This window comes from Urocampus carinirostris, chromosome 15 (assembly GCF_059441175.1).
Source record: "Urocampus carinirostris isolate Australia breed hairy pipefish chromosome 15, RoL_Ucar_1.0, whole genome shotgun sequence".
Classification (NCBI taxonomy): domain Eukaryota; kingdom Metazoa; phylum Chordata; class Actinopteri; order Syngnathiformes; family Syngnathidae; genus Urocampus; species Urocampus carinirostris.
Genome location: NC_142363.1, coordinates 35967420 through 35979824, shown reverse-complemented (window position 1 = coordinate 35979824; position 12405 = coordinate 35967420). Strand labels below are relative to the sequence as shown.

Sequence of the window (12405 nt, the reverse complement as noted above, 5' to 3'; positions counted from 1 at the left end):
AGGCGGTGTAACCCTGGGCACAAAGATTTCCATCTGCTGCAGGGACCTCGAACTTTTGGCCTAGCGTGTGACGTCATCCACTCCGCTGTTGCTAAACTACAACACAGCACCCCGAGGTCATCCTGATAATCTGTTAATAAACAACAAAAGGATACTGCTGGAAGTGTGAATTTCCCTACGGGGATGAATAAAGTATCTAATTTTGCTGGGGAAGACAACGTCACCTCACTTGCAAATGATCACAATACTTAGACTGTGCATGGCTGCAAACTCTTTTTTGGAAAACAAATCCTCAGCGACTAGGAAAATATTTGTCTTGTGTTAATTAAACGAAGGCTGAGGGCAGCGCATAAAGGACCGCAGTCAACGGAGGCACAGAGCTCTTTGGAAATTCAATTCCAAACAGATTCATTTGCAGCAATTACAACTGTTTCAAATTTCCTTCGAAAGTCAAACGGTACAAAGAAACGTTGGTTTTCCAATTCCATGTTTTATTCATAAGGCACAAAAACAAAACAAAACAAAAAAAAACAACAAAGCCCCCTTCCTTTGAAAAGTGCCATCCATGCATGCATTTGTTTGCTTGAGTTTGTGGACAGGTTTTCAGTTCTCTGAACAAAATAGGAGGCGGCTTCATTAACAAATGCGAAAACGCACAACTTGAAAGCAAATGATACACACGCACGCACGCCTTCTTTCCAAAAGCAGCTTTAGAACATATAAAAACGCTTTGAAAAATACGTAGATTGGTATATGAATAGAAATTGGCAGGCAGTCGCTCGCTCGCTCACACAAACAACACATAAGTGCTTTGACTCAAAATGCAACTAGAAGAGAGCCTTCCGACGCTTAATTGATGAGCAAAGAATACAAATGATAAACATTTGGAAAAAAAAAACGCTTTACATTTTCTGGAATATACTTTGGAGTCACCCGAGCGCTCCTAGCTTAGAGTGACGTCATCACAGAGCAGAAGAGCCGCCACTGCTGCCCTCTAGCGGCCGGAAGTCTGAACGATTGGTTTGCCATATGACAAAAAAAAAAAACAACAACAAATTGGTCAATTAGAGGTAAGATCTTTGGCCCGGGTACAAACAAAAATTCAGGCAGGGTTTAGGCATAAAATGTCAATCATGTGTACTCTGGTGGCGTGGCACGCGCACCTCGGCGCCCAAGTGTGCACTTGGGCACTGCATTTTGGCGCTTAAGTACACACAGTGACCAAGTGCCACTTCAGGTTTAGTCTAGGCTCGGGCTGGTTTTGGGCTTCAATGCCCGCATGCCGGGTCGGGCTGGAGCTTTTTGGGCCCGATCCTACCTCTATGGTCAAGAGAGGCCAAGTTTGGAATTGCTCAATGGCTGTTTGTTTTGTAAACGACAAATTGGAATCTGGAAAGTGTGCGGCGGGCAGCCGCCACAGGGCCAAAAAAGTGCAGAAAGAGAAGACGGAGAAGGCTTTTCTTTTAGAGGGCGCTTGCTTTCGAGCCGTTTGTGGCAGTTATGTACACTTGACGCCGTCTCGGGCCGGCTTAGTCGGACTTGTCGGCGTCTTCGGGCCTGGGGGTGGGCCTGTCCGGCGGGGGTTGGTTGGGCTTGTCGTCCTTGGGTTGGGCTTGGGCGTTTTGGGCTTGACCGTGGGAGTAGTTGGCCAAGATGGAGGAGAGCGAGAGGAGGCCCGAGGCGGACGAGCCGGCCGACGCGGCGGCGGCCGGTAGAGTGGGCGGAGTCAGGCCGAGCGGGAGCGGCGCCAGCGGTAGCGCTAGCCCTTGGAGCTGCGACAGGTGTTGCACCTGCAGCTGTTGCTGCACGACAGAGGACGTTACCATTTTTGGGGGACCGGACACATTTACGCGGCCCTGCATATGACACCGGTGGTTTCAAACCCGGGCCTGAGTCGCAGCCCCCAGATCGATGCAGGGTTCCTACACCTTTTTAACGGGAACATTGAAGCACTTTCAAGGCCAATTATTCCAATGCATTCAAAGCGCCGATCGAATGCTTTTTGTTTCCAACGCTGATGACTAAAAGAAAGTCGCTATCTTGCTTCTAGCACATACTTTGTGATATCGTGCACTGTTCTTATCCATGATTTACAATCTTTTTGTGTCAACGGGCTGCTATAAACTGACAAGAATTCTGACATTAACGTTCAACCATTTTAAGAATCGGTACGAACCCTGATATATGTGTTTTTGTTTGTTGTTAAGCAATTTGACAGACACATTCTTTATAGCCTTTTAAATTGTAAAATATTCTGTTGTTCTGTTTCAACAAAGAGGACATTTAAACGAAAAAAAAAAGAATCAAACGATTTATCGATTATGAAAATAATCGTTAGTTGCAGCCCTAGTAGTGATGTGTCTTTCATGAACATAACGGCTTTATGAACTGGCTCTTTGACGTGAAGGACGAGGGCCAGCTCCCTTCGGGATAGTGATGTGTTGTCCACGAACGTAAAGCTTCTAAAAAGCTGGCTCTTATAAGTGAACGACGGGAGCCGGCTCTCCCTTAAGATAGTGATGTGTTCGCGAACATAACAACTCTGACTTCTTAGTCTTAAACGACAGGAGCTGCCTCCCTTCATGATTCTAATTTGTTGTTAGGGAATCTAACGAATCTACGGGCTGGCCCTTTGGAGTGAAAAAAAGGACCCGGTTCCCCATTTATCAGGAGCCGCTTTCTTTCCTCCCCTAAGGCACTACATGATACTATTTGAGACACCTGTGTTACACACTTTAACTTGCTCACACTTTGGATTCTTGATTCTTTTTGAAATGACAAAAAGCTATAGGTAGTTCGCAATTAATAAGTCTACTAACCCGTATAATGGAGTTCATCTCGGGGGGCGTGACTTGTTTGGCTCTCTCGATGGCGCCCATCACTTGCTGCTGGTGCTGAAAAGCAAACATAGTCATTAATGCGCTTGCATTTTTTTTACTTTGGAAAACTACGGCAATAAACAGTGTTAGGCATAAACTACATTAACCCCTTAATGTTCCTAGGCCCCGCCATCAGACTGTTGATAAAGTAGTGAATTCACCATGTCAGCAGTAAATGGAAAGCGATAATTCTTGGGAATTATTCAAAATGTACTTATCACCGAAACATCAATATCAGTTTTAAACAAGATAACTGAAAACTATAAATCCAATAACATGCCCTCGCAGCCATAAAATTAGAATCGACTGCAAACATGGTCTGGTTACATCCAAGACCATCCAGTGAATCCATCCTTGTAAAATATTAACTCCAAAACACACCACAATTGCAAGCATTTCCCCTCACAGTCCACAATCTGCATTAGCCTATTAAGGCCTGTTTTGATAAAACGGAGATTGCTACATTTACTTCAGAATTTTTTAAGCCAGTGAAACTGAATCAAATGATAATTGGCACATTGGTTAGCCAATGAAATTTTGAAAAGAACAATACGCAGATATACATTGTGTATTCAACCTGAAAATAAACATGCGTAAAGTGATTAATTTTACGCACCAATAGTGTGCACAATCATGGATTGACTTCTGGAAAAAGGAGTCAAACATTTACGACTCTTTTAAAATGTCTAAAAAAAGAGGCCAAAATCAAATGCACAGTCGCGGAGGTTTTAGAGCTGTAAACTGGTCATCTCCAAATGGCCACTTTTGGAAGCTTGGAAAAATGTGTAAAATATAATGTTTCTTTTGCAGATTGTGATGAATTTGACTTGAGACCACGTAAGGCTTCAAGCTCACGTCTTACCTGTTTTCCAGCTAAGATGCCCATACTACACTCATCTGCATTTGATTTCGGCAAAACTAAAATCCTTCTTTTTCTGTGTTCCAGCTTAAATGACTCAATGTTAGTAGCACTTGCAATGATTATTTCATTTTGGAACAAAACCTTACATTTCAGAAGAGACCTAAAGCATCTAGAATCCCCAAAGGGTTCAAAAACAGCATACAATGGAGTTTGGGTACGTCTTAGATTGTGATTTTAGCCCAATTTGACAGCAACGTTTAGGGGTTAAGTGTTTGAGACTGCCTCCCCTACCTCCTGCGACAGGTAAGGCAACACCTGAGCGCAGATGCCGTTCAGCCTCTTGACAATTTCCGCCTGAGCAAGAAGAAAGATACAGACAGCAGTAAGAAAAGCGGCATATAGTATAAAAGCGCCGGCCATTTTCCTACCTGCTTGTGCATTTCGATGTTGAGGCCGTAGGACATTTCGTAGTACTGAAAAAGAAAGTGGTGTTATCGACAGGCAAGCAGGCAGGCTGGAGGCCAGCGCAGAGTTCTTTCTCTCACCATGATATAGTGACGCTGCATCTCAGACTTTTCCGATGCCAGTTTGTCGCATTCCAACTTGAGACTGGAAACACCAAAAACAAACAAAATAGAGAAGTGGACATCAGCGGATCATTTGACACCTAATGAAATAAGTGATAAACGATTCTTTAAGTCATCCAGGGTCCTCTATGGAAATATTTTTGTGCATAATCAAATTCAACATGTTCTATAACCAGGGCTATCAAACTTCTTTCAAGCGTGAAGCTAATTTTTGTCAGCGATTAGCAAAAAGAGCAACCAGTTTAATAAGCATTTCTAAAATAACTCATCGTGTTCTTACTATGTTGTTACTATGCAATTACCGGGTTGATCATTGAGAATGGCAGTAACCCCTCTTGTTTTAGGGTGGCACACATTTGTTTATTGCTGACTCAATTGACTTGGAAGGTCATAAGTGCTAGGGTCTGGTTGAGGCGGGGCCAATTTGGGTTTTCCACAAAATAGCTCTGATTAAACCATTCCACTGTTCTGAAATTACAAATTTGCTGCACATGGCAAAATATGCAAAAAAAGGAGGACATAAAAAGGATATAGTGTATTATTTGACCACTAGATGACGCTGTTTTGTGTGGTGCAACCAAAAACGAGTGCTTAAAAAGCACAAGGAAGAATACAAACTACGAAGACTCAATGTGACCAAAACACAACATTTTTTATTTGTCCATTATAAGAATAATAGTAGCAAAATTATATATATATATATATATATATATATATATATATATAAATAATATACACTATTCTCATTTTTACGCAATTGGTTGAGGATCGATCCCATATAGCAAGCAAAAATGCTACCACAGAACCACTTTATCAGCGTTAGGGTTAACCCAAAACTTAGTTTGCAAATTTCGCCAAAAGAAGGCTTCATGCCTGTATACATTTATGTCTACACATGGTAGGATTGCACCTCAAATTTCTTGCTTCACTCTAACATGACCAGACCTGCAGATCGATCTCAATTTATTTGGAACATCCAGTTCGGAATGAATGGACAGGAATTTATGATGATTTGAAAAACTAAACTGTCGGCCAGTCAAAGCTGTTTCTTCTAACTAAATAAAAGGAGTCTTTTTTGGAAAGGCGATTACCTGTGATATTGTGCTTGTAGGAACTGGAACTCGTCTTTGATGCGATCGCACGAGTCCGAGGTGGTAAACTTGAGAGCCTGTCCGGACGGGGCCGAGGCCTGACCACAAAAGTCAGAAATACAGATTCTTGGTAACCGCGCCGAAGCACAACAGTTCACAAGGGTCATTTCAAATTTTAAGTCAATGCACCATAACGTGGCATAACATGTATATTTCTTTCAGGCTAAAAGAAAAAGGGGAAGTTTAGCGTTTATCAAGCCCAATAGCTAATGTTACCGCTTTCAGTTTTCATGCTGCTGACAAATAAGGAGAAAAAAAACTGTGGGGAATAGCTTGACATCAGTCTCCACCCCGCACCTCCATTTCACCTACCGAATGTGTTCCACCTCAAACAGCTTTGCTAAAAGTAAGATAGAAGCAGATGGGCGCAAAGGAAAGCATATTGAGTTGGTTAACACATACTCCGTACGTCTCAAATGACATACCCCACCTTTAAATGATAGGTACATTATTGCCAACAATGAAAAAAATAAGGAAACTTGATAAATGTTGATAACTTAATATTAAATCAGGGGTTAGGTGTCATATTTGACCTCAATCTGTCCTCTCAAACACACGTTAAGAATATTACAAGAAAAGCTTTCTTCCATCTTCGCAACATTGCCAAAATTCGCCCTATGCTGTCTCAGTCGGATGCGACGATTATAATTCAAGCGTTTGTTACTTCCGATCTCAATGACTGTAATGCACTACTCTCTGGTCTCCCGAAGTCCAAAATCAAGAGCCTTCAGCTGGTACAAAATGCTGCAACGAGGCTTTTAACTAAGACAAGAAAGTTTGATCACATGACCACGATTTTAGCTAATGTGCATTGGCTCCTTGTCCGCTTCAGATGTGAATTTAAGGTTCTGTTGGTAATATACAAAATCTTGCATGGACTTGCTCCCTCATATATTTCAGATTCAACTTCCCCCTATGTTCCGGTCGGGAGCCTTCGCTCTGAAAATGCTGATTTAATAGTGATCCCAAGAGCCAAGAAGAGATCCGCAAGTTCGAGAACGTTCTCAATTCGGGCCCCAGTGCTGTGGAATGCTCTCCCCCCTGAGATTGGATCTGCAACCTCAGTGGAAATGTTTAAATCTAAGCTTAAAACACACTTCTATTCTATAGCGTATGAATAACATATTTGATGTTGACAATATCAGGGGATAGTGTCATAATAGTCTGTAATAATAGTTTGCAATACTCTTTGATCTATGCAGCCCTTTGAGACTCTTTGTGATTAAGGGCTATACAAATAAACATGACTTGACTCGAAGCTTTTACAAGCGTCGATCTATTTATCGCTATTTACTCGCGTAAAGGGACATCCACTTTCATATGCATTTCTAAAATAATTTATTGTACTACTTACTATGTTGTTACTATGTTATAACCAGGTTCATTATTGGAAGTGAGGAGAAAGAAAGAAGAGAAAAGATAAAAAGCAAGATTGAGAACCTGAAATTAACGGGAGTGAAATAATGGAAGAAAAAAGGGGAGAACGAAAGAGGTATAGATGGTAAATGGACTGCATTTATATAGCGCTTTTAAGTCGCTGAAGACCTCCCAGAGCACTTAACAATGTTTCACACTTACCTATTCACACATACGAGAATGCTAGACTATCACGGATACTAGATTTAAATTACAAATTAATTTTCTGCATATTGTTACATAATTGTCATGTCATATTTATTTGTATAGCACCCCCATCCCAAGGACTCCCAAAGGACTGCACAGACCACAGATTATTGCTATCTACATACGCTGTGGTGGCATCCATGAGTACTTCCGCTAATAACTAGATAGTACATTCGAAGTGAGGTGAGACAGATCAAAAGAAACAAACGGGAGTGACATAAAGGGAGAAAAAAGGGAGAACGAAAGAAAGAGGGATAGTAAGTACATATTTTTAAAACGGAAAAGAAAAAAAACTACGATGATAAAAGTTTAGGAACAGTATTTTTGCAGTAAAATCAAAATTCCTGCCACAAATAAAATATATGTGTATTAAAAGTGAGATAGATGTTTATGAAAAATAATTGTCAGTGTGAAGGATTTGTGCTAAAATGGAATAAAAATACGGCAACATCCATTAAATGAGATAGCAGGATTCTTGTTAAAAATAAAATATAAATAAATTCATTTAGACGCCGAATCGTGTCCGTGTGCTAAAGCTAGGTAGGCTAAGCTAAGACGTTTCCACTCATGGTCGCTTTCTTTCAAGTAAGCTAATAACATTTAAGCCGGTATATGAACTAAATATGTGATTGTTTGTGGATTTACTGACAAAAAAATGTTAATATGACCAAAGACAGAAAAAAGAGCGCAAAATAGAGTGCTGCGGTATAAGTTAGCGTTAGCTTAGCTTTTAGGCCGCGCGGTTAAGCGAGCTGTAGCCGGAGCCTTTCCGACTCACCGAGTGTCTAGATTGAGGAAACATTGTGGCTTAGACGCTAGGCCAGACCGGGCGACGGAAGCTTCTGCGGGCGGGCGGACACAGACAGGCTTCAGGCGTTCGCTTTCCGCGCCGTCATTGTCGCTGACTCGGCGTCCGGAAGGTTCGGGAAATGTCAATTGGTAAAGCAGTTGCGGCCGCTCGGAGGCCGAAATTTCCCCCGGCCGAGTCCGACGACGTGTTGACACCGGAAATGGAGAAGCGTGCGCGCCTCCTGCCGACTTCCGGTCTTTTTCCGCTCGTGAGCGCCCCTCAGTGGCGTGGGGAGCAGCGTAGTTTTTCTGTAGTGTTTCTGCAAGAGTATTTTTGTAGTTTTTCTATAGTATATTTTTTGTAATATATAAACTAAGCATTACTGCAGTGGAATTTTTGTAGTGTTTTGTAATATTTTTGTATTCATAATTTTGTAGTATTGCTGTAGTAATACTGTGACTGTATTTTTATAGTTTTCTGTAGTCATAATTCTATAGTATGACTGTAGTTTTATTTTTGTAGTATTTTAGTAGTGTTACTTTAGTAACATTACTGTACCTTTAATTTGAAGTATTTTGTAGTATTTCCATCATACATTTTTTGTAATAAATACTAAGTATTACTGTAGTTGAAATTTGGTAGTATCTATGTAATATTTCGGTGGTCACAATTTCTAAATATTGCCGTAGTAATACTGTGACTGTATTTTTGTAGTATTTGTTTAGTGATAATTTTATAGTATGACTGTAGTTTTATTTTTGTAGTCTTTTAGTAGTGTTACTTGAGAAGTATTTTAGTAGTATTACTGTACCTTTATTTTAAGTATTTTGTAGTATTTCTATAGTATAATTTTTGTAATTTGTACTGTGTAGTTGACTTTTTGTAATATTTATGTAATAATAATAATAATAATAATAATAATTTCCTTTGTATTGTCATTCTTTGTAACAATGTACACAGAACGAAATGTCGATACACCTGGTTTGCGCCTCGGCCAAGTCATACCTAAGACTTATAACATTGGTAAAATGGCGGCGCCCTCTGTTGGCTGCGGCTGCATCGGCTATTTCGGTGGTCGTAATTTTTTTAATCTTCTGTAGTAATACTGTGACTGTATTTTTGTAGTATTTCTGTAGTCATAATTTTGTAGTAACGTTTAATATTACTGTCGATTCATTTATATAGTCTTTTTGTATCATTACTTTTGTTGTATATCTTTGTGGTATTTTTGTAGTATTTTTGAAGTATTCTTCTAGTATAACTGTAATTTTATTTTGAAGTATTTTGTAGTTTTCTATAGTATTTTAATAGCATCACTTTACATTTATTTTGAAGTATTTTGTAAAGTAGTATTCTATGTGTATATATACTATTTCTGTAGTATTACACTATTTTATTTTATAGTATTTCCATTGTACAATTTTTTGGGGTGTATTTGTAGTATTTTTGTAGCATAACCGTGGATGTATTTTTGTAGCATTTTTGTCATGTTTATGTAGCAGGAGTTTTATATTATGGTGTTACTGTAGTATTTCTGTTGAAGTATTTTGAATTATTGTCATACTAGTATCTTTGTAATATTTCTTGAGTATTTTTGAATATCATTGGAGTTGTTGTAATATTTCTGTAATAGTGTTTTTGTAAGATAATATTACTGTTGAATTAGCTTTGTAGTACTTGTAGTACTATAGTGTTTTTCTTTATCAGAATGAAGACGTAATAATATGTAAGGTTCCTGTTTTCAAGCACCGTATTGGATGTTGAATTTTGTAGTCATCTTATAGTCATTTTGTTCCAGATACACAATAGGAAGATTAGGACAAAGTTGGCACCCAAAAAAATGAAAAGTTTTTATTTATTTATCACTAATATTATGAACAGGCCGCAGGTGGCCCGCAGGCTGTAGTTTGCCCACCCCTGATCTGCCTTCACAGGAAATAGCAAAGCAGCAACTGCTGTCAGGTTGTAAAATGGATTGTTTTTATTTTTTGAACTAATATGCACGCTTGACATTATTCTCACTGTCAGCCAATCGTGATACTGTTCTTTGATGTGCACACCCTTTAGGGCTGATCTGCTTTTTGTGACCCAGATTCATAGAAAGAAACGGCTCACGGGAGGGCTTTAAGGAACGGGTTGCTCTGTGCAGTCCTCCCCTGTTCTCCTTCCTAGCTCAGAATTCATTGATTTCTTATAGGTTTACTTTGAGTATCTTTAAAACTATAAACTATAAAAAGGTTGACATTTTTGCATCTTCAGGGATTTTGTTCAGCCCTTTCATGTTCTCCTTGCAAGTTCAAAATGAATTGATGGCTTCTCTCCTTATTTGGAGTGTCTGTCAAACTATAAAAATAACATTTAGTCCTATGAACCACCAACCTTGATAGGTTGGAATTTTTGCATTATGAGGGTTTTTTTACAGTCCTCTCTTGTCCCCCTTGCAAGTTATAAACCAATTGATGTCTTCTCTCCCTTTTCGGAGTGTCTACTTAACTAGAACTTACAAAAATACAGAAAGCAATTGCTGTTTTGTTTTTTAAAACCTTTTAATCCAGCAAAGTCAAATGCCTTCACCTTAACCTTTTTTTAAATAATTTGTCAAGCGGTGCAGTGTTCCACATTCAAATCAAACTTGAAACTAGCAAAAAACTCCTTATCACACAGGAAAAATGGAATAGTAATTATATAAAATTGCAGAAAATAGTGATAAGAGCAGCCAAATACGATGAATTGTGCGGCAAAGAAAGCATATAGATGGCGTTTATTCAAGAGAAAATGGATCAAATACGCTTAATGGGTAGCGGGCCTCAGGAGTCGGTCTGCACAATCCATGCAGAAAAGCACCAAAAGTGGCCCCAAGGTGGCCCCAAAGTAGCCCTAAAGCAGCCCCATTTTTTTTCATCCATAGAATTAAAAGTCTACAAATATATGCCGTAGATAAATCAACACACCAATAAATCACATCATACCTAAATATATAAGAGCTTGTCACAGTTGCCATGGCGCCCAATAGGCCCCGCTCGTGTGGCGCCAGCTGCAGCTTGTTGACAGATTAGCTTTCTGTCAGTATTTAAACTTGGTTCTGTCAGTCCCCTTTTGTCGGTCCGTCTGCAAATCTCTGCTTTTACAAAGCAAGCCCTTTTTTTGCCTGTCCCGTTTTTTTTTTTGCTCCTGTTTGTCTCCCGTTACGATCTGTTTTGACCTTGACCACGTCTACTCTCCTCTCCTGGCTTTCAACTTGTTTCCGATCCCGACCACGTTTTTGCTCTTCTATCCCGGCTACTGACCGATTTTTTCTGCTCCCGACAAGTGCCACTTCCGCGTTCAGAGCGACCTGCTCCCCGCGACCACCGTATCGTGTGTGCAATCCTTTCCCTTCTTCCCAATTAAACTGATAGAAACGTACGCAAGTAGGTCCAGTCTCTGTTCTGGTCCTGACAGAGCTATACAATTTATTCTGTTATTTACACATTTCAAAATGTATTTTGTCTTTATTTCTGTATTGATTTTGTTGTGTATTGTGTCGTGGAATTTGGATTTTTTCGTGTGCGTATTTTGTTAAAACCAAGTGTTATTCAAACGATGGTGAAGCCATTGTTGAAAATCAATAGGACCCAGGCCCTCTAAATAACATCGGAAAAAATACTCAAATAAATAAATGACAAAAGACAAAACAAGTACCAAAATAAATGAGAAAATACAAAACAAAAGAAATCCTGAAAAAGAGCAAAATAGTCGAAAAGACGACACGATGAAATAAAGACCAAAAATAAGCGACAAAATAATTCCTAAAAAAAAATGTCAAAGTGCAAAAAAAAAAATGAATTAATTGCACGAATGTCATTAACTTTTTAGGTATTAGCGTGATTTTTTTAGGAGTTCATTTATTTCTATGGCATATATTTGTACATATATTATGTCAGGATGACTCCTCAATACAGCAGCACCAAAAAGACCCCGGCTGTCTTTTTCATCCTGGATGGAGCCACAAAACAAGAGGCCCCCCTCGCTCCGGGGCCACAAATGGCCCCCAATAGGAGAGCAACTCCTTTAACTTTTTGTTTGTTTTTCCGTTTTCTTTCCCTTCAAGAGCAATTTCAAGTTGACAACAAAAAAACAAAGCACGCGTGAAAAGAGCTCCAAAAAGCTGCTCGATGAATCAGATAACCTTAGAAAAGGAACTCAAATCCGATCGTTCAAATGATCTCCTAACACATTTTTATCCCATTGTGCCGTTTGGCATAGTATGCATACTATGAACTCTAAAAAGTAGAAAATGCTTTTTTTTCCTGCCAAAAATGGCGTTTAGGCAAATGGCTGTTGTGCATTTACAAAAAAAATACACAACAAAATAGAACCTTACTGTGAATATGCAATACAACCCCCCTGCCCCCCCATGCAAAACAGAAAACTATTCTTATGCTTTCTTTGCTTTTGTGCTGTGGGGCTTAATGTTCCGTGTCAGGTTGGGAAGAGCAAAGTGGAACACACACATTATATATATATATATATA

The 12405-nt window shown here is 39.4% G+C and overlaps 1 protein-coding gene across 1 annotated transcript; it reads right to left on the bottom strand.

The window, feature by feature from the left end:
* Positions 1 to 470: 470 nt before the first annotated feature.
* LOC148352264 (TLE family member 5-like) lies at positions 471 to 8139 on the bottom strand. Its single transcript, XM_088354883.1, has 7 exons — positions 7881 to 8139; positions 5420 to 5517; positions 4287 to 4350; positions 4170 to 4214; positions 4033 to 4095; positions 2820 to 2894; positions 471 to 1802 (listed from the first exon to the last, which is right to left on the bottom strand). Exons 1-7 carry the CDS (start codon positions 7902 to 7904, stop codon positions 1530 to 1532), a joined length of 642 nt encoding a protein of 213 aa, XP_088211009.1. The 5' UTR covers positions 7905 to 8139; the 3' UTR covers positions 471 to 1529.
* Positions 8140 to 12405: the final 4266 nt, after the last annotated feature.